This window comes from Seriola dumerili, unplaced genomic scaffold (genome assembly GCF_002260705.1).
Source record: "Seriola dumerili isolate Sdu_G_001 unplaced genomic scaffold, Sdu_1.0 BDQW01001191.1, whole genome shotgun sequence".
Lineage (NCBI taxonomy): Eukaryota > Metazoa > Chordata > Actinopteri > Carangiformes > Carangidae > Seriola > Seriola dumerili.
The window spans coordinates 916,666-939,633 of record NW_019175446.1 but is presented as its reverse complement, the minus strand read 5'-3'; the positions used below and the strand labels follow the sequence as shown (position 1 = coordinate 939,633).

Below are 22,968 nucleotides of genomic sequence, written 5' to 3'. Positions count from 1 at the left end.
TTAAACAGTGGGCTTAAGATAAAAATTGAAGCTTCCACCTCGACCGTGTAAGGTGCAAGTCATTCCTTATTAACAGTCGTCATGGCAACACGATAGGAGCTAGAAGAAGTTTGTCTTCTGACAATTTCTAACCCCCCCTCCCCAAAAAAAAGTACAAAACAAAATGCAAATGAAAGCACGGTTCATCTACTGTTGTTATGTTGTTCTTAATATTATGAATTGGTTCACGGAGATAAACGGTTGGCGGCTCCAATTATACAGTCTGGTGCCGTTAAACCCTCTCAGAAGAAGAGCGTGCAATGAGACGATGCAATTAAAGCAGTCAAACCACAAATGATGGATGACATGAAGGAAACGTGACAATTATGTTTGTCTCATCGCTCCACACAGATCTGATGCGTTTGTCTGCTGCAACAAGTTTAAGTCACATGCTTCACGTACGTCGTGATTTATCTTTATTTTATTTTTTTTTGTTGTTCGTGACCATATTTACGTGCGACACGGTCGCCCCTTACCTCAAAACAAAAAGACATGTCAAAGTACAGCAGAATTGATCAGGAAAGTCCGTCTTTGTGACAATGTTTTGGTTACGGTCTACTTAGCTTAGCCGCGCCTGCACAATGTGGTGAGTTCAGTGAACAAAGAACTACTTATGTAGTTAGCGCAACAGTTAGCGTTGGCTGCACATTCGAAACTCACAGTCATCTGACGCAACAGGCTTCTTTCACTGCTTAAATTTGTTTTACTCAATCCCTCTGTAAATATCTAGTGCGACCCAAGCCAAAGACCACAACGTTTCATTTCTGTAGGAGCCCGTCTATTCTCCTTTTACTCCTAAGCTTCCACTTACAGGAGAAAAAGTGAAACTACCCAGTCTTCACATCCAAAAAAAGAAGAGGGGGGGATCAGAAACTGGCCTGAGCCGACTACTTCCTTTAGTTAAGCTAAGGTAGAGTGATTGATGCAGCGAGGACTCGAAGCGCTCTCAGATCTCTGACCTGAAGAGGGTGGGGCTGGGTTTGCGGGACCCTTGGTTTGAGCTGCCATGTCACGCCTCTGTGGCAGGAATCGGTTTAATTCATGTTTGATGATCTTCTCTAAAGGATTTCTTCTCTGACAGTCACTTCCCACTCTTTGTACGCCCACCCCCCCCCGAGCATAAAAAGTCTCTCTAATGATGTTGTTTTAATTTTAAACTGTGATGTGGTGAATTTATTCTGAAATCAAATAAATAAACAAAAACAAAGGAGTAGCGTGTTGGGGGGGGGTTCTGAATGTAGGGCAGGCAGGCAAGGGAGTGCGGGGAGAGAGACAATGAACAGAGAAGCTTAATATTTTAATCCAATGATTCAAAAATTAAATGTATGTCTTTTTTAATATACTCAGGGATCTATCATTAGTAGCTAAATGGCCCAACATACACAACAGGCCATTATATGCTGTTTCCTCTTTACCCGCCTGCTCAAAGAAATCCCCCAAAATTGATGCTGTTATGGGAAATGTCCTGATGACAGAAGCCTTTCCCAAGAAAAGGAAGTGGGCGAGCTTGCACCTACAGGGCAGTGTCGTAAATCTGTTGTTTTATTGGTCACCCCGGACTGGCTTTCTCATGCTCTCTCTCACACACACACACACACACACACACACACACACACAGAGACAAATGTAATTATGTGCTCCCTCTCTTTATCCTCGTACATAAGGATGGAGGAGAGACACAACACACAGCAAACACACACACACACACACACACACACACCAAGTCAACCCTCACAATGTGATGTGAGACATACACACAACCCCAAGATTTAAAATAAAAAAAGAATGATGGGAAAACTGGAAACATTAAAAACCTCATTTCAGATGCCAGTTACAATCACATCATTATTGTTCCACGGCTGCACTGTACACAGAGCTGTTCTTTAAGGGAGTGGCAATATTCAGTGAGTTGCCAGTGTTAATATGGGGTGAGGGGTGAGACGGGTTTAATTCAGAGCTGAATCAGAACTGAAAAACAGGAAGAAGAAGAGTGAAAAGAACTACACAGAATTAACGTCCTAATTCCTCAAAGGTGTGTTGGTGGGTGGATATTATACTGTCCCCAAAATAAAACCTCTCCCCGAGCCTGTAAACATTTCTGAAAGAGAAAGACAGTTACAGGGGAGCAAAAACATATTATAGCACAATATTTCACGAAAGGAAAAATGTGAAGAATGGGACAATGTACATCATAAACTCAAAAATGGACTGCTATATCATCCAAATCTTACGGATGTTTGGCAGTTATGTTCTTGTCCTTGGTGGGAAATATAAAAGCTGCTTCTCTGAACATGTTTTATTTGGGTGTTGGCCTGGACAGCTGAAGGTGTTTGGGAAAGAAACTCCAGCGCATTTTCCTCAATATCTGAACAATGAGATTCTTATCTAGAACAATTAATGACAACTTTCATTATTGAATAACCTGCCACTTAAGTTTCTCGATTAATTGATAAACCGCTTTGTCAATAAAATGTCAGACAACATTGAAAAATACCCTTTATGATTCATCAGAGTCTAAGATGATGTTTCCATCATATATGTGATAGAATAAAAAGGTAAAACCAGAGAGATTTCTCGAAGTGATTACTCGACTATCAAAATACAGTTGCCGATTAATATTCTGCCAATCGACTAATCGATGAAGTTTTCATTTTAGATTTGCTTGATGTAAATTGTTATTTGAGTCATTCATTATTTGCATTTGTACACAGTTTAAGCATTAGGAGATTATATTTTCAGGCAGATCTTGTGTCATATCACGAGCGTTTAAAAACAGCCAAGTCTGCATCACATATAGGACTAAACCGTTACTACTCATCGCCTTCTAACTTTCCCCCTCCTCTGTCACAAAAAAAACACACACACACACACACAAGACACTCACTCCGGAAAAGCATCACATAACCCCTGTGCATCTCGGCCCATCTAAAATCCTCCGTTGTCATAGCGACGGCAAGTATCGAGGCAAAGCCGAGAGAAGGGTTTCTCTGTGTCGCCTGTGTTTCTCATTCCGGTCGCACCGCCTCACACAGCCAGGGACTGCAGCGCTGACTGATGGGGCTGAGGGAGGGGTGATGCTGGAGGGGGGGGGGGTTAGAGACACCCCCGCAGAGAGACAGACAGGATGAGCACCACTGAGAGATTCACAGCAGGAGACGGGTGCAGCCATTTAAAAATGACAATCAATGAGAAAAAGTGTATCGGAGGCCGTTTTTTCCTCTCCGCTGCAGCAAATCACTTACACCAGAACGGACAAGTCAGCGCACAGTTTTACACCGCCAGCTGGTTTTGTAGGAGGCCGTCCATACAACACAACATCAGTCAAACACACAGGCGCCTGAGCGCGTTCGCTGTGAGTAATAAGTTTAACAGCTCCATTCGAACGATGGCTTCACCGAGGGTCCACCTTTCCATCACGGGCTCATCCACACGACACTTCTGAGCAGGAACAGGGATCATATACAATTCCCTCCATCTGATAAATGAGCAAAACCTTTTAGGCTGAAAGGCGCTACACTTTTACTGAGTATTGTTATTTTAAAACTAGACCAACGTAGAAGTGTAAAGAATTTGATGGTGTGATTGCAAATCCCCCCCCCCAATAAAAGGTTAAAACACATCAAAGCATCGTTTCAAAAATAAAAAAATATAGCATCACCTAACAACCACCTACAGCCTCACACATTACCACAGGAAGGAACAAATACCTGGCAAATTTGTCAGTGACTAAGTGGAAATATAACCTGGTGGCTCACATAAGGAGCAGGGGTGTTGTGCGTATGCTCTCGGTAGCTGCCCGGCTGACTGCAGCTTATTAGTCACATAATGGCTTTCCACATTACAGCCCAAACAGGGCTGCCTCCCCGAGGACAGCAGAGAGGGCTAAGCAAACACCACATACAACTGATTATGAGCTCAGATTTGCTTAGCTCGTTCCTTTTTTTGCCGGGGCCTGTCTGTCCCTTCATAAAAACAAACAAAAAAAAAAACTAATTCCTCCGAGTGGCAACAGCAGCTCTGTGCGGGCAGAGACCGAGACCTTGGGGTGAAGTTAAAGTTCCACCTGTGGGGAGAGGATGGGCCGAGTTTCTCACAGGCTGGGACACAAAGAGCCCCACTGTGCAGGCGAATCAATGAAGTTCACCAGACTCAAGCCAAACACCTGGGGAGGGGTAGGTCACGTGACGTCTAGTGGAGGGGAGAGGAGGGGGCGTCACCATGGCAGCAATCGCCGGTCGAGAGAAAAGATGAAACCGGGAATCTACTTTCGTCTGTCGTCAACCGATATATTTTAACAAGTCACACACCAACACAAAGAAGCATGGGAAAAGAAAAGAGCAGTGTGGGGAAAAGAGGGTTCACACTGCCTCGAGTCTGTTGCTCTGCGGTTAACCATCACACTGGAGTCTATGAGGTGGAGGAAATGGGGGTGTGGGAACAGAGACGACCGCCTGGTCATATTGCACCATTCCCATCCCTGTCCTCAGTCAAAACCGTGTGGAAACACAGCCTAATAAGAGGAAGAGGGAGAGAGGAGGCATTTCAAAATATCAGCCGTTCTCTTGGTTGCATGGAATCCCAGCCGTCTGAGAACCTAAACAAATCTCTTCAGGCCTACTAGCTCAGGTTGACCCCAATCTGAACCTTGCTTCCTGTCCACCTGGTTCCTCCAGTCCAGTGCACTGACCCAACCCCGCCAGACAGTCTGACACATCTTCAGGGAACAGTACTCCCCCACCTCCTCCCACAACTCTCCCAGCCCCCAACCTTTCCTCTGCCTGTCTGCCTGTTTGTCTGTCTGCCCTGTTTTGACTCCAGGCCCAGGACCGTGTACTCTCATGCGCAGCATTGTTCTTCCATAAACAAAAGGCTTCCTTTTCCCCTTTCCACTCCTCCCCAACCTCTGTGGGACTTAAAAACCTAAAGGGAGGGACAAAAACAGAGATGAAGAAGTCTGAGTTATGACTGACAAGTGCTGATGGGTTGTGCCGGTGAACCTGTTCTTTCGCCGTCTCTTGCTAATCTCTGAGCCATCTCCTAATCAATCTCCTCTGACAGTGCGTTGGGTAATGTTTGGTCTTGAACGCTGCCTCTGTAAGCCGCCGTCACTGGAGGCTGCAGTGGAGGGCGGCTGATATTAGCTGGGTGCTGAAGCTTCTACACATGGCAACCTCACAGACATGGAGCCATTCAGTCTAACACAGGAAGGAAATAAGGCGCAGTTCATTGGGAATAAGTCCAAGTTCATTTTGAACTGAACCAACTCAGCGACTGACCAGTACTCCTTTTTAGTTCCTGACGAACTAACCTTAGGGACTAAAAGTCCCTCTACAAGTTCCTGTTTGAATTTCCACATCGGAAGACGGCGGATGACAACACTGTTTGAAACGTAACACAGAGTTGTAATGTTGTTGTATTTATTGGAGAATACCTTTAATTTTTTATTTATTTTTTGTTGTTAATTAAAAATAAGAGACAAATACAGACGTGGAAAAACTGGTCGGTTATTTAATTCTGCTTTGGTGCGTAACTGCGATGAGACTTTTAGCAAAAAAAAAAAAGAAAGAAAAAAAAGCTCTTTTTTCATTCAGTTCATACGACAACTTTCCAACTACAAAAAGGCAAAAATTAATTTTGGCCCCTCGTCAAGGAAGAGCACCTGTTTTGTGGCTGATGTACGTGAACTGTATTTGCTGCACAGTCTGTTCCTGACCAATCAGCGACAGATCTCCCTTTCCTTGAAGCTTTCCTCATAATTTCCTAGAAATTAGTTGGTATTTAAAATGTGAATTACTAAGTTACTTCCAAGAAAGTTGCAACAGTTCTTAAATACCTGCTTGTTATTCTCAGGTTTTTGTTGGAAATGATGTGGTGAAAAACATTTCATAAACAGACATCACCATCCATCAGCGTTTCCTAGAAGGTCTTCTTAATTCACTGGTGAATATCAGCTAGCTTTCCAGGAAGTCTGATGGAAAATATGGGAACTGGTCATCTTAACAACCACAGGTTTAGTCCCTGAGTTTCTCAAAAAAGGTTTTTGCCCCCCGGAGAAAAGGGCCCTCAAATAACAAGAGTGACCGACTGCCATCGTCGGGGTCTCGCACTCAACAAAAGTTCCAACTGATTAAATATTTGCTTCCACATTCGGACACATGTAAGATGTAATGTAAGCGAGTGTGTGACTGCAGCAGCAACAAAAAAAACAAAAAAACAAAAACCTCATTGTCGTTCAAGAGCTGATACCAGACAAACAAGCTCTAAAATAAGCCCCGCTTTACGGGTCGGTCCAGTGCCACACAGTCAACCACAGCACCCATTCACCGAGTGCATTCTGCGCTGCCCTGCTCATGACAAAAGTGGGTTACTTTTTAAAGACCTGGCTACACCACTTAACTTTAGCTCTTAACTGGAGTCAGGCAGAATAGAGTGAGGAAGCAGGGTAGAATTTCAGGAACTGGGTCCAACTCTTCATGGGGTGCAGGCTAACTGTGGAAATGTGGTTAAAGCAAACGGACTTGTAGGCACTGGGAAATATCTCAGCTCTGGCAGATTTTTTAAATCATAGCAAATCCACTTATGTAATATGTAAATCTGATAAGACTTCTTCTGGTCACATATTACAGATATTAGAGTCGTTGGTAGCAGAGTGATCATGGAACTACTAAGTGCCAGGAAAATCTTCTAATGCCTCTAAACAGACCTGCAATTTCCAAGATTTAGAAAATTAGAAAGGAAAAAGAGTAACAAAATCTCCCTCTGCATCAATTTATACTGAGAGGAAAACAGAAAGGAACACTTCACAAAAAAAAAAAAAGAAAAAGAAATAGGGGAAAAAGGTCTTGATCCCCTCCTCCGAAGTTTCGAAAAATTACAGAGGCATTCAAAGACATGCTCCATCTCCATTTCACACGTGCCCCGAGCGAGGAGGGGAAAGAACAATCCTGTCAACAATTGAGGAGTGGAGAGGAAACCAGCAGTGAAATGTATTAAGAAACTCATAGTCCCTGTGACGTGCATTAAACACCACAAAGCAAACACAGAACATTTAGATTCCCAGGACTCCTGTTACACACTTGAGGAAAAGGATGTCTGGGGACATCTGTTGCACCAAATCACTGTGACCAGACACGTAAAAAAAAAGAAAAAAAGAAAAAGAAAAGAGGAATTAGAGGAAAGAAAAGACACAAGACATAATAAATCCCCCATAGCTTCTCTTCATAAAGAGGATAAAAGGCCATGACTAAGAGAGGCCATATATCATTATACATCACGCTCAGCTCCTGCTGGAAAAGTGATGAGCGATCTGGTGAAACTGGTCGAGACACTCAGAGGAAGCAGAGACCTGTTCTGCCAGGTGGTATTATATCTAAATGATGTGCTGCGGTTAGAAAAATGATGCAGCATTAAAGCCCAGCGACTGGTAGACATTGTTAATGTTTGGGCGAACAGCCAAGATAAAGAAATGGGCAGGAAGTTGAGTTTTGTTTTGAACTTATTTTAGGAGCTGCGATGCGTAACGCAGGCGGGTGTAACCAGCACAGTTTTTTTTTTCCCCCCTTTCTTTAAAACGATTAAGAATGAATGCAGCTGCCAGGTGAAGGACGACTGTAACTACATTGACAATGAATGTAAGTAATTATGTGTGTGTGTGTGTGTGTGTGTGTGCGTGTGTGTGTGTGTGTGCGTGTGTGTGACGCATCTGTGCCAACAAAAACTGAATGGACATGTTTCTTCATAATCTTTTTTAGAGCTACTTTGATAATAGATTAAGCATTTTGAGTCATTTATATATATATGTGTAAATAAATAAATACACTTTCTGATTCCAGCTTCTTGAATGTGAATATTTTCTGTTTTCCTTTTACGACAGTAAACTGAAGATATTTTAGTTTTGGACTGTTGATCAGAAATGAAAAGCGTTTGAAAACGCCACTTTCAGCACTGGGAAAATGTCATTTTATAGACCAATCGAATAATCAAGAAAATAATGTACAAATTATATTGATAATGAAAAGGCATCAGCCTTAAATCAGATGCAAAGTGAGCGGCAACAATTACTCGATCAATCATTTATTTGTTTAATCAGCAACTACTTCAATCAAATAACTGTTTTAGTTTCTTTGTGAAACTGAACTGAATTTCTTTGAATTTTACATTGTTGGTCGCCGTGGTCTGTGGTAAACTGCAACAGGTGGTTTTCATTACCTTCTGTTATTCTATAGACAAAAACATTAATCGATTAGATGAAAATCAGCAATCAGAAATCAGCAGATTGCTAATTAAAATAGGCATCAGTTGGAGCCCGAGACGCAAACGTAACAGCCTTTCAAGCCAAGAAAACCACATGAAACAAGTGAAACGTCAACACCAAAGTAAACTGACGACCTGTGGGAAACACTGATGTTGATCCAAGATTGCGTTCCAGCTAAACCAGTGTTTGAACGAGGACAAAAGGTGTAGATTAGAGATGTACAACTCAAGTCAAGGTCTTATCTTCTTTTTGCAAAAACCTGTTTGACTACATGGGGAAACTCACCACACACACAACCACACGTGAGAGGAAAGAGGCTGGCAACCTTCTTAGTGTAAGAACATTTCATCCATCTCACGTCACCTTTTCCCTCCGTGATACAGTCCACTGTAATTGCATAATAGAGGAGTCCACCCCGACTATTTTCAGCTCCAAATAGTGGGAAACCATGCCACAATGGCAATTTTTAGTGGCATTCTTGTTACCCCTGCATAGTACATCACTCTCTCTTTCCACTCCGTGTGATACAATGTGCCTAACAGAGAGTCATCCAGGCGAGTAAAGTCTTCCACAGTACCATCACCGCTGCCGCTAAGTGAGAAGTCAAAACAGTGAGCAGAGCAGAGCAGAGCACAGCTCACGCTTCTGCAAGCTTGCACTGCTGTTGGCCGGGACCCGAGCTGTTGTGAGTGGCTGCACGGCTCCCCTAGCTTCTTGGCTCCTTTGCCCCCCCCCCCTCCTCCTCTGATGTAATGGAGGAGAGTAGAGGAGAGGCCTGGAGACCGAGCTGCAGTGGTGGAGAGAGTGGATGGTACCAACCTGTTTAGCAGAAGTTGAGGACCACCACACTGCTGCGTTAATTGCCAGAAATGCTGCTTTGCTTCTCCACTTTGGTTTGCCCCCCCCCCCCCCCCCCCCCCAAAAAAAAAAAATCCTGGGGAGGTTGAGTTTCTAAGAATGATTTCTCAGCTTCATCTGGGAGCAGGATTACATCATTACCACCCGGCCATATTTTTCCTTCTCTACCATCCACTTTGCCAATGAATGTGTTGGACAGAGGCCCCTCAGCCGCTTTTAACAATCAGGACAGTAATCATGTCGTAATCATAGATGAAAGCACTGCGCAACCACCTACTAAAGCCCTCCCTCATTTCTTCGTGACGTAAGGTGTTCACCACTCAGTAATTATCTATATGAACTAGTCTTCTCACTGAGAAAACAACGGTGGTCTCTTGATCTAAAGCCACGGACCAGACGCCGCCGTGTGCAGGTGCGCGCCATAAACAACTTTTACTATGTGCTACAAGTCGTGTTTAAATTAGATGACACGTGTCTACGGGACATGTGTTGTCATGTCTGGGCCAAATTTAGCCACGCTTCAATGAAATCACCTCTCACAGTCTGGTTTGTCAAATGAAGCCGTGTTTTTAAAAAGACCTCAAATATGAAATCACGGTCCTTAAAGATGAGCTACGAGTTTCAAATTGAGAGGAAGAAGAAAAAATAAATAAATAAAAATGTGTTGATGTGCGGAGAATGTTACATGTGACTATCACAAGCCTGGGCTCAGTTTATTAATTTATCCAAACAACAATTTCATTCATTCATGGGAAACCAAGGTGGAAGTAACTTCTGGCTCGTCTTACAACAAGTCATCAACTTGAAAAGATTCTTTCAGCCTCAAGCTCTGGACGTGAATTCGTACATCAACTGCTTAGCCTGTAATAATAAGGTTTGCGAGAGTAAATATTAGGCTACATCTCTGAACATTCCCAACATGAGTGACTACAGTTTCTGTAACATCTGCCCGAGAGCTGAATCATCAGGCATTCGGCACTCCCAGTCTTGGTTTTTAAAAGGTTAGTTTCAGTATGAATTTCCCGTGAAACAAACCACAAACTCTTATCAGACAGGTAGATCTCAAGAGTCATCACACATAGACAATGAGTAGTGAGAACCTCGGGGTCTCTGTACATAATTTAGGATTTCTTAAAAATCTAAAGCAAGAGAGTAAGGGAGCAAGAAAAAAAAAAAAAAAAAAAACCTCATTGTTTAAATATCACATTTGGTTCTCTATGTATACGCAGTTTTTTTTTTTACTGCACAGGAATTCTGTGGTGTATTTGTACAACTTCAGCAGAGATGCCATTTGAAATGTGATCCGGTGTGAATATAAACATCTCTCTTCTGATCCCGTCTCCTCAGAGGACTGAAGGGGCTCAAACGTCAGGCCGAGGCACGGACAGACGCCTCCAGTCAGCTGTTGGCGTCTTGCGGCTTTTGCACCAAACCCCCCCCCCCCCCCCCCGTACACCCTCTAGCCAGTAACGCTGGAGATTTGAGAGACCCCCATCTGCTTGAGGTTAGTCAGAGTTAATCGTATCAACCCGTGTCCGTCCAGGTTTAAAGCAGAGCCGGCACGTTGAAGAATTAATCTCAGGTTACCCTCCTTCATCAGAAAGCTGGGCAGGAACGCTCTGGCCACCCTGCCTCCACCACCCTTTCTAGGGGAAAGTGAAAGCACCCTTTGCATGTGTGGATATTTGTAAGAGCTAATGAGACTTTGCGCAAACTTGCTGAGTGATCTCACCTGGGCACACTGCTGAGAGATGATAATAATCACAGACATCCCTACAAACAAATGAAGGAGCGAAAAAAGCCTTAACGCCACAGCTTAAATCACAACCACAAGGCCTTCACCTTCCACGGAGGAGTTGAACATTGACCAGTGTAATGATTAGAGAAAAGGGCTCTGTTGTACTGGCACGCCATTGTGAGCTGGGCACGGGTGTGATGGCGGACCACCACACTTTTCTCTCTTGACAGCACAAAAGCCGCAGATGCTGTGAGACAAGTAATGAATGTGATGTGGTGAGGCTCAGTATGAATTTCCACAATAAACACATCGCAAAGGGGCTGCTCCATCCTCCGTTGCATTCATTTCAGGAACTAGAAGCTCTTGCAATCGAGGAGTATATGTCTATAAAGCAAGGCCGTTCTCTACTATTGATACGTGACTGAAGCTGCAGTAAAAAAAAAGCTTTGATCAGAACAGCCTCCAATCATGAAGCCGGTATCTCGTGCTTGCCCTTTGTCAACAAAAAAAGTTCATTTCACCAGTGTAATTTTTTTTTAAAACTATACAAACAACAAAACAGCAGCAAATAAATAAACATAAACATTAAAAACAGCCACATGAATGACAAAAGCAATCCATGAAAATGTCTACTCCTCTTCGGTATAGGCTGCAGAAAACTAAGGGCATCTAAAGTTAAACAGGGTTCTAGACCGACATTGGATATGCATGCGGCCGCCCCTGATTAAAAAAAAAAAAAAAAAAAAAAAAAAAACACCCTCAAGTGCAGTCCCTAACTTCAAAGGGAGCACTAGTTTGGGAAATAGGCAAGAAATCGAGGGGCGAGGGCAGTGGAGGAGACAGCATGGAGAACAGCCAGGCGGGAACGATAGGAGAAGAGCCTGCGGACAAGAATCAGTTTAGTTCTCGCTAGAGCTCCCCTCCCTCACACTCGCCACTAATCCAATTCTGACCCATTAACCACCACAGCCAGGTTAACAGTGCAGGCCTTTGAAGAAGGTCTTTCCCAAACCACCCAGGAGGATTAGCACTTCTCCAAGGCCAAAGAGACACTTTCGCTCCCTGCACTCTTTCCCCCTGACAGGGCTACGCAGAACACACGACCAGTGCACGCTTGCTAAGTGACACGGTGTATAGATCCTGAACTGAGATGTAAAAAAAAAAATAAATAAATAAATGTTTTAAAATCATATGACTCATCCTGGCTGAGTGCACCGCACACACATTTAAATTCTTTATGAACTGTAATTAACCATGACTTCCTGCATATTGACTCCATAAATCAAAGACGAGGGAATAAAAAGAGGACGATCTTCCTTCTCTCGACCAGGAGGGTGGAAACCTGCACAATGATCTACCTTGAGAGAAGTACATCTGCATGTGTCTGAGTGTTTCTCAACCATTTATCTATTACTTTTAGCAGAACTAGTTTTCAGGCAGGTGCAACACATAATGTTCAGGTGTTACAGCTGACTCGATATGTAGACGTACCGTATTTTTGAAATCAAAAAGTGAGGAAAAGTCATTGTATGTACCCGCTTGCAGTTCCCTGCAGGAGTACCCCTGAGCTACAAGTAGCCCTGGTTGGGAACCACTGATGTAGGACAGTCAAGTATAAACAGAGAACATGGTTGGTAACTTTCTCTGTCCTTTCGGGCTCCAAATGAAACAGGCTGTGCGGATCCAGGAAAATATTATCTGTTGTTAATGTTACAAAGCGGTCATTCTGAAGTGTTGATGCTCTCCTCAGCAGGAAGAGACCGTCTCCCCAAACCACACATGCCGCCCACTAATCTAACCCATGGCACGCTGTTATAATACAGTGACAGGATAGAGCTGTAAGCCACCCAGCGACACAACCAACACACAAGACGCCTAATGTCCTGCTGAGTAATATGACTGCAATTCTTCACTTTATTGTTACAGGGGAACCTCAAAAGGGGGTTTCTGGACTGTTCTGCTCCCCACCTGTCAGGGGTGACGTTTGGACAAGTGTTTGGGTCTGGGGAGCACTTCCTCTCTACGAAGCTGCCCACTCTCTCTCCCCCTGCTACATCTGGTCTCCTCCGGGCCGTTTGCTGGCGGCGGTTGAGGGTAAAGCAACCGCAGAAGGCTTTGTCCTCATTGAAGAGCAGCTGAACCAACAGGAAAGCCAACCCCAGCCAGTCAATTAATTGATGGAACAATTTAAAATTATGGGAGGCTCTCAGCAGGGGGAAGGAAAACGTCTACAAATGATATGCAATAATTGCTTGTTACGTTCCCTTTTTGATTCCCACACCACATTTTTTTTTTTTTTTTTTTTTCCTGGTCTTTAGCCGCCATTATTTTGTTTTCTTTTACATCTTGTTAAAGCAAAATGTGGAAATGTTTGCTCAAAATGCATGTCCATGATGGGCCAGTAGACTCAACAGTTCACCACATGCAGCTAATCACTGTGTATTTACAATGTATCCTGTCTGAACACCCAGATGAACCCAAATCACTTCCATACAGCCACTCTGTAAAATGGCTCTGAATGAGACCACATGAATGTACAAAGTGCCAGCTCAGACCACATTAAAACTCTCTTGATCATCAGGTCCTGTGCCTCCACAGCCCCATCTGTGCCCAGCTGTGGGGCTTTCTTCTTCAACTATCCAACATCCAAAGACCCCCCCCATCTGTAGACTAAAGTCGGACCGAGCTGCCATTGAAAAAAAAAAAAAAAAAAAAAAAAAAAAAAGCGAGACCTTAGCCTTTCACTCAAAAGCCACACAGTGGGCCAGTGTGAAACCCCAGGGCTTTGGTCGCATCTTTAAAATAAGTCTGTTTGATTCTCAGGCAGCATCTGTGTCCATTCAACTGTCAGTCGTCTTACAAGGGAGAAGAGCAGGGAAGTTTTCCAACAATTTTATCCGCAAATAATACAACTCTGTCTCTATCAGTGGAGCCGGCCGCAGCACTGTCAAATCCTGATCGTTTGCAGTGAAATGAAAAGATGCAAAAGCTACACCTACAGAGAGAGAGAGCATCACACAAACAGAGGATCAGAAAGCACGGAGGAAGCTCAGTTAGTAAGGGTGGGAGTGAAATATGCTTTGGACTTGGTCTGAGGGGGAAGAAGCTTACAGTCGGAAAGAACAGGAGTGACTCAGAGAGGAAGAGGTGGGAATGCGAATGGAGAATTCTAGGGAATCCCACTGAGATAGCTCTCTTCGCTAGTCTGCCGCGCGCCAAAGAATTCAGATGAGCAAACCATATGCTTTAACAAGTCATATGTAAACTCGCAGCTAAGACAAAAAAACGGCAATAAACGTCAAGAATCTGAATCAGACCAGAATATCAAACAAACAGCACTTCGTTTATTGCGCTGCTTCACGTCTCTCTGGGAAGAAAATGCATTCAAAAAAAAAAAAAAGGCAAAGACGGAGCATCGTTGACTATGCGATGTGTGATTACAGTTTGTGACGAATCGGACAGACGCAATCTCTTTTCTGTCTCAATCGCATCAGAGGGAACTCTGTGACTTTGCGTTCAGCTGCATGTCATCAAATTTACGGCTGCATGGAAAAGTGGTGCAAATTATGCCATGAGCTATGTCTGCATGACAGAATTTAAGAATGATCAGACCGAGCAATGAGCCATGACTTAATGATGTAATTTATGACTCGGTGGATCATGCATGTAATGCCATTATCTGTGTTTGTGTGTCACATAATTTAGGAGTGATCAGCTGTAGGAGTATAATGGAAACCTGTCCCGTGTAGTCAGGGGGCAATTCTCACCCCAAGTGTTAGTTTTAGCAGCTTGCTTGCCATATTTTTCCAGTTTAATAGCTGGCAAACATCTGCAACATCTGGTTCAAATGGACAGGGGGGTTGTCAGCAAGGAGAGACGCCTACAGCACAAACAGCTACAGGCCTGTTTAAATGTAGCAACTCATCATTCACAACCTGCCTGGAAACAAATTCATCGGCAGCTATGTGTCAAAATTCAGCTCGACTACAGATGACAACATGCAACTACAATGTCGCAATGACACTCTCTGGGCCCCGTTACTCCCTAAGCAGCAATATAATCAACCTAGTATACACAGCTGTGCAGCGCTACACAAAGAAACACGTAATGAGAGTATGTAGTGAAGCCTCTATGTTAAAAGGGAGCATTTGGGCTCGACCGCCAGGCGGCTGCCTTTACTATAGAGCTTCCTCTCCAGCTCCGAGCTCTGCTTCGCACTGTTTTCCAAGCTGGACGCACTGAGCTCAGCTACAGGAGAGAGCTGACCATGTGGATGGCATGGCACGATATTACATAATTCTGATTCTGGAAAAATTAATTTAAAAAACGTGCACTGAAAGACATTCAGATTGAATCGTGAACAAGTTGGAAGTTTTTAATGGAGTGATGGATTTCTATTGTTCCCTAACAGGGATTATATTTGGTCTGGGAGGGGTGTACAGTGTCACTCAGCATCAGGAGGAGAGGTGGTCTGCAAGTTCCTGCTCTCGCCATTTTTCACAGTGAACTCGCATTCTTAGCATTCCACCAGGAGACCACTGCGGTCCATCTCAAAACCGCGGTGACAAACTAATTCACGACCTAATGGACGCGTCTAGATTTCACAACAAAAGTCACATACAGACAGATTTTCGTGGTGACACGTCTCTGAGGGATATCAGCGGACGATAAATAAAGTAAGGTCAGCGGGCTGGAAATTTTACCCAGCGTCAAGAACTAGCAACCTGATGCTGCGCTACAATGACTTGTTTGTCTGCAACAGGTTCGTGTCTTTATAAAAAGGTTATTTCATGGTGAACACAATTCAAACTGTCACAACAATTCAAATGTTACACTGCAAAATGCTCTAAACAAGTCTGAGAAAAAATTTCCTCTGCAAGAACTATTACGGAAGGAAAGTAAGCTAAAAGTGCCCGATGTCAAAGGTGTCTACATGCCCTTATCATATATATCATTTTATGAACGATGGATATTTAATCTTTGCTCAAACCCCTTCTCATTACGTGTTGAACCATGGATGATATACAACACCTGTGTAAAATGTTTGCCGAAGGCTTGCTGTCCTTGGCCACCTTGCATCCGCAGCTCATTAAATCCTTCTCATTGAGATCCCTCCCTCTTGTCTCCACTTATTCCTATCAGAAACTGCACCAGCTTAAATATTTAATTTGGCCCATCCTGATAGAAATAGACGGCCCCGGAATTTGATTCAGGTCAGATCCTGGATGTACATCAAAGGTGGCAGCTGTCAGGCGCGTCTCCCAGTCAAAACAGTGTGCACTCATGTAAACCTTTTTTTTTTTTGCTGTTTATGTTGAAAAGGCACAAACCAAACAGCTCAGGGAGAGATGGAGAGGAGTGGGGTGGGGTAGTGGTGGTGGTGGTGGTGGTGGCTGTGTCCAAACAGACCTGCACAACTGTATGTTACTTAACAACAAATTACTCAGGCTGAAAAAGACCCAGCTTCAAGTGTTTCACAGTGGAGAATGTATGAAGCGCTCATTAGTTGAGGCTGAACTAATACTGCATGGATACAACTTAATGGTGACCTGTTTTAACGCCAGTAACAAACAAAGGAGGCAGCTGTCTGTCGGGGGAAAGCAGTTAAGGGACACTGCTCACTGTTCAGTGGCAGTTGCAGACTCTTGTGACCTGTGGAGCTGCCTGTCATCTCAACCGAGGTTTGTTCTGGCATAAAGGCTTGATTATAGCCAACTGGCAGCCTTGTGTGGCTAGGCTAACGTCAGCTAGCCAACTTTACGTGAGCCCCGTCTTGTCAGCAGAGCAGTTTGTGAGCAGTGTTTGGAAACACTCCTGCACTGCAAATATTTACATTTATAGGATAGGTTGAGAAGACGTGTAAAACATAGACCCTCATATCGGTTTTTCTTGAACCCACAACCAACTCAATGGCAGGGCAACACAACGCACAGCTACGTTACTCCGGGACCCGTGTTATGGCTGGTGGTGGTTGCTGGCGACAATCACAAGGTTGTGTCTATTTCCAAGAACAGTAATATCCAAATTCAGCCTTATCTACTGGTCTACCGGGCCAGTTTCCCACTGTTAGCTAATACTCTGGAAAAAAACACATATTTTAAATACAATATAGCTGTTCTCAAAATCGTAAAAATCACAGGAAAAAGGAACCGGCGGCAAGCCAACTCCATGGCCCATGGGAACTGTTCCCATCCAACAAATACACCGAGCCTTCCTAGCTAGTGTGTGGGGGAATATACTTGGGGATTTAAAAGCATTGCTAGCTACCTGTTAGTCGCAGCTTCACCGGGCCATTCCGCCGAACTCCTTGGTTAGACATCTCCTCTTGGTTCCAGACTTCACTGCACGGAATAAAAATGTGTCGCTAAATGTGAAATATAACAAGGTTTATCAACCACTCCGCCAGTTTTTAGACAATAATGGAGTCAAGGCATTGTGGCCCGGATGTGGACTGAATTGCCATAGCGATCGCTCACAAATGCGAGAAAAAAAAATAAAAAAGAGAAAAGAAAATCGCGAGTGTAGCACTGCTGCAAAGTGCATTTACTATTTAAAAAAAAAAAAAAAAAAAAAAAAAAAATGACTTGTCCCCGGTGAAACGTCTGAACGGGCTGCTGTGCGGAGCTGCGGCGCTGTAACGCGGCGTTTATCTTCACATCTTCGGAAGGAGCCTCTGCCTCGGACTGAGTCCTCCTCTCCGCTCGGCGAGAGTTGAACTGTGGAGCCCTCCAGTTTTAGATCCCACCTCAGGAGGCTGCTGGTAGGAGCTGACCAGTGACGACAGCACACATTGGGGGGAGTGAAACATTTCTCCAACATGTGGCACCTAACTGTAATTCACACGCGCGCGCGCGCACACACACACACACACACACAAGTCCCAGTGTGTCCTCGGTGATGTGTCCTGATCCTCGGGTTTTTACTTTGATGGGATAAATAAATACAGCTCCCCGAGTCTATGTCAATTTATGACTTTTTACAGGCGGGTAGCTGCAATCAATAGAGCTGTAGGCCCCCTTCCACCATCATATTTACTTCATTTATGAGGAAGAGGAGGGTTAAGGAAGAGGATCGCACATGTGACTTTTTCTTTTTTTTTTTTTTAAACAGTCAATTCAGAGTTTAAAGTCAAAATTAAGAGAAAAAAAGTCAGAATTCAGGGTTTAAAGTCACAATTCAGTTTAAAGTCAAAATTCAGAGTTTAAAGTCAGGATGTGGAGAAAAAAAAGTCAGAATTCAGAGATTAAGGCTCAATACATGGCTGCTAGGTTTCATTTTGGAGAAGTGGATTTGAACCAGATTGGGTTGAGTATAAACTCCAGTTAGTTAGCCAGACAAATAAATAAATAAAAAGACAGTACTAGTGTTCATCTTTAACTTGTCACATAGCAGAACTTGTGTTAGTACATACATTTATCAAGAACAAAAAAAAAAAAAAGTTTCAAAAGTCTGAGATCACTTTCCCAAATGGTCTCAGACTTTTGAAACTTTTTGGACCACACTTTATATGTATAAATAAATAAATATAAAAAGATCTTAAGAGTAATTATTAAGACTTTCACCATTGCGAGGAACATGGTGGAATTCATGGCCAAGCATTGTAAACTACTTGTAACTGTAGTCACTGTAAATGCACCATTTACAGTAACACTACCGTCTTCCGCTGTGAGTCATAACAAACCACAGCACTGGTGTGATATCAGTGGTCATGATAAAATAAAACCCCACACATGATCCGATAACTTTATTTACAATCTAGATTTTTTCAGTCACATTAAAACAGTATGTACAGTACGTACAAGAGAAAGAGCAGAACTCAACAAACAATTACATGAACAAAAGACAAACAGTGGTAATGAGAGTACAGTAGAGCCGAGAGAAGAGGTATTAGAACAGTATCTAGAAATTGAAAGTGCTTTGGTTTTCATTGATCTGGAATGCATAACCATCAGTGGTTGTTTCTGGGGCCACCGACTGCACCACCTCCTCCTTTAAAAAAAGAACATAAAAACGGTAAGCCCACTCATGGTCATGGGAGAAAAGTTCATTCTAAAATCAGTTCAAAAATCTTAAAGGGAGACTTACCTCTTCAGAGAAGTATTTCTCAATCAGGTTAAGGGCTGCTTTGTACACCATCTCATTCTCGTGAGACTGCAGCGCCTCAATCTTGTCCAGTCCACCGCATTCTTCGATCATTAGACTCAGCTTGTCCGACTCCCCAATTTTATCCCCAGCCTGACAGGAAAACACACATCAGCGCAAGTATTTCACAGCCATCCTGCCAGCTCAACTGACAAAATCAGGAAAAATTGCAATTAACACACATCTTTTTTAATTACCATGACAATGCACTCACCATGAAGATATTGGTAATGGCATCCAAGATGACGAGGATAGTTTTGCTGTCCTTAGTGGAGAGTAGATTCAGAAGAGGCTCAATCACATTGGCTTGAACAAGGTAAATCACCTGCTGAACAGTGCCCCCGCTGGTGAAGTTTGTAACAGCCCACACAGCCTCTTTCTGAGTTTTGTAGTCACCCTGCAGAGAGAGAGAGAGAGAGAGAGAAAAAGATAAACATGACTTGGAAAGTCAATAAAAAAAAAGGCATCTGACTGACAATAGTGTGGTAAAAGTGAAAATATATATTTTTGCCCCCACCAGTAAAACAAATCCGACCAATAAAAACATACCCGTGCAAGCGTATCGATCAAGTATGGGACGAGGCCTGAATTGATGACCTCCTGGATTTGGGTGTCCCTCCCTGCAGTGATGTTGGACACAGTCCAGGCTGCCTCTTTCTGGATGTTGGCTTTTTTGTGGCGCAGCAGTCGGGAGAACATGTTCAGGGCCCCGGCATCAAGTACGGCCTGAGTCTGCTCATCTGTACCGGTCACAATGTTGCCAATGGCACGCAGCGCAGGGGTCTGGGGAAGGGGTGAAAGGTTATTTTTAAAACCTGGGAGAACCCAAGGAATTGCTGGTGTGTCAGACTACATGAGTTATGCACAGAGGCTCCACACAAGAAGCACTAACACGAGTGAGACTTCATACGTACAACAACGGGCAGCTCATCAAAGCCAAGCAGCTTCACCAGGCGGGGAATTACGCCAGCTTGGACCACCACCTCAATGCGGTCATTTGCGCCATCTGTCAGGTATGACACAGCCCAACACGCGTCAGCCAACACCTCCAGGTCATCGTGGTGTAGCAGACGAATGAGAGCGGGTAAGATCTGTTGGATTGCAGCCATAGGTGGGGAGGGGTTCTTGTTGCGGCAGAGGTTCGACAGTGTCCATGTGACATTTCTCACGTAGCTGGTCTGCAAAGCAATCAAGCAAGAGAAAAAGGGAAGGAATCAGTTTGACATCGAGCAGGATTTAGTTAACTTGGGGCGCCCCCTAGTGGTCAATGAGAAGAATAAATGCAGGTTAGGTGAGCAATTTGAATTTGACCATTTAAGAAAATATCAGATATTACATGACGCAAAAAACAAACAAAAACAAAACAAACTTTTATAGTTTTATACAAAACACTTACAGTAAACACAGACAGGTCAGGGACTGCCAGCAGACTGAGCAGAGGGGCCACAGCTCCATGCTTGATGACCCTGTCTCTAAGAGCTGATCCATCACCTAAACGGGGAAAAGAGAGAGAATGACCTTTGCTTCTAATCAAATAGTCACAACCATCCTTAAAGACAAAAATATACTCTGTCAATTACCAGCAATGTTTCCAAGGGCCCAGACTGCTTGCTCGCTGATATGCTGGTGGAGGGATGTCACCAGGCTTATGAAGGCAGGAATGGCCCCGCCCTCCACGACAGCAGCTGTCTGTTCAGATGTCCCAGAGGCAATGTTGGTCAGAGCCCAGGAAGCTTCAAACTGGATTGGGGGACAGTCTATCAGCCCCAGGAACGCGACAAACTTGGGGATCAGACCGGCACTGATCAGCTGGTCAATGGGAGGATGTTTGTCGCGAGAGAGCAGTTTCCTGCATTCAGGACAATACAGTAAAAGTGAGTCATTGTGGCAGCAGTTAGTCGTTTTTGAATGTCCAGTAAAGCTCAATGTACAATGTTCTTTAATGAATTGTCATTACCGTGCAGCCTGTGTAGCCTGGAGTTGGGACTCAGTGTTGCCACTGTTCACTCCTGCCACGATCTCTTCGACTGTCCAGTGCCTGGCAGCCTGTAAATTGTTACATACCATTAGAAATGTATTATGGGACACACAACATAAATGGCTAAACACAACAAAGCAAAGTATTGCAATAACCCTGCCAGTTTTAAGAGTGTTTAACTGTTGTTGATTATCATAAAAGGAAGTGTTGCAATTTGAGACTAAATATTGTGGGGTTTATTTTACACTGGGTTCTCTTACTTACTGGATCATGGTGGAGTCCAAACATTTAAATTCAGTCAACACCAGGTAAACAAACTCTACTTCACAGTACTACATTTGTGGATATTGGATTATAGTAGTGTTCTTTTGTTAGTGATGATGTCCAGGACAGTATCCATTTCGTGGATATAGATAGCATTGAATTCGTGTTTAATGGGGGGGACAGAGTAAACATCTCCTAGGTTTAAAATAATGCTTTTTTAAAAAAGTATACCTGACAGTTTTGGGTTCTCTCTTGAAGAGGAGACGTCGCCTCGTCAGGAAATGCGGCCACATTTCTTCTCTTGAACATCTGGTCATCTTTCTTGGCCTTGCGGAGCTCCACGTTCACCTCCACTCTCCTGCGTCGAAGCTCCTGCATTTATTTCAAACGAAAACGAATCCCGCATTTATAACCACAACTCTTGAGCCAACACCTGAGGATAATGCAACTTGGATAAAAAATTTTTAAAAAAAACTCACACTAGCATCTCTGCCTTTGTTCTTGAACTGGTTCAGACGAGCGAGGTTCTCAGACATTTTCAAGTGACAGGAAGCAGCAGCAGTGAAAAAAAAATCAAGTTTTGTGGGATTATTCCTAAAAAGAAATAAGATAAATTAGCCGATATACTTTGAGCTGCCTCGTGATACTGTAGCAAGGCGAATGACAAACACGTCAAACTAAGCAGACCGTCCACTATCCATTAACATAGGCTTACTGCGAGCTAGCTAAAGTTGTTAATATAGCACGCGACACACATTAAAACAAGGAAAATTTAAATTCATTTTAATATAGCTTACTATGCAGTTAGCACGTTCTTACCTTTCGCTGGAACAGAAGTTGTGGTACAAGGAAAGTGCCGCACAGACCTTTAAATTCCTACAACAAAGCTTCCTGATTGGGCTGTTCGAGCGAAAGCATCCGGCCGCGTGCGCTCATTGGGCTGTTTGAAAAAATCACGGAGCGCACAGGAAATGTCGTCACTCGACATTAACATCGCGAGAATGTCCGTAAAAAAATACTACGCTGACTCTGGATCAGTTTTTTTTGCCGTGTCTGTGACTTTTTCACTGTACGTTAGGATGGATGAATTGTTCCCGGATCAGTGTATTGTGGCTCCAGTGTGATGGCATGTCTACAGTTCACACACGTCTCAAATCTAAGTAAACAACTCTTCTTCATGCTCATTTTAAAAATCTAAAATGATTTTTATAAAATTTGTTTCTTAGTAGTTGCTTTAGCAAATGGCCTTTTATTTTTCTGAACACATGGTTTTAACTTTATGGTCTTTAATTACGTAAAACCTATTTGTCTTTCAAGGAAATAATATTTATAAATCAAAACTTAACTTCAACCAACTATAGATATATTTTTTAATAGACTAAATAAAAAAAAAAGTGAAAAAGATTGCTTAAGCCCAAGGTAGTGTCCTTATATATCTTTTTTTTTAAAAGGCACGGGGCATTTTTACTTTGACAATTAGTTTATCAAAAATTGTTAGATTCATTTAATTTTAATTTCATTTTGTGTCAGTTGACTAATTGATTAATAGACTAATCATTTCTCATTTGATATGGAAAATTTTATATAGTCTCATTTAAACATAAATCACTGTACTGACAGCTATTCTATTGCAAATTTCAGGTTTCATCAATTCTTTACCTTTTATTATGATTTATTTGATCTATATTTATACTG

At 43.2% G+C, this 22,968-nt stretch overlaps 2 protein-coding genes across 2 annotated transcripts in view; both read right to left on the bottom strand.

Moving 5' to 3' along the window:
* Positions 1-17,208, bottom strand: part of LOC111238083 (E3 ubiquitin-protein ligase SMURF2) — a 45,486-nt gene extending 28,278 nt beyond the window's left edge. The window contains exon 1 of the mRNA XM_022767480.1: positions 17,157-17,208. Within this exon, the coding sequence (XP_022623201.1) occupies positions 17,157-17,208 (52 nt within the window). The remainder of the gene's footprint in view (positions 1-17,156) is intronic.
* Positions 17,209-18,618: 1,410 nt separating this feature from the next.
* LOC111238046 (importin subunit alpha-1-like) lies at positions 18,619-22,148 on the bottom strand. The gene is made up of 11 exons (XM_022767427.1): positions 22,093-22,148; positions 21,753-21,867; positions 21,505-21,645; positions 20,989-21,077; positions 20,612-20,880; positions 20,428-20,522; positions 19,946-20,209; positions 19,581-19,814; positions 19,246-19,428; positions 18,975-19,124; positions 18,619-18,878 (listed from the first exon to the last, which is right to left on the bottom strand). Exons 2-11 carry the CDS (start codon positions 21,807-21,809, stop codon positions 18,789-18,791), a joined length of 1,572 nt encoding a protein of 523 aa, XP_022623148.1. The 5' UTR covers positions 21,810-21,867; positions 22,093-22,148; the 3' UTR covers positions 18,619-18,788.
* Positions 22,149-22,968: the final 820 nt, after the last annotated feature.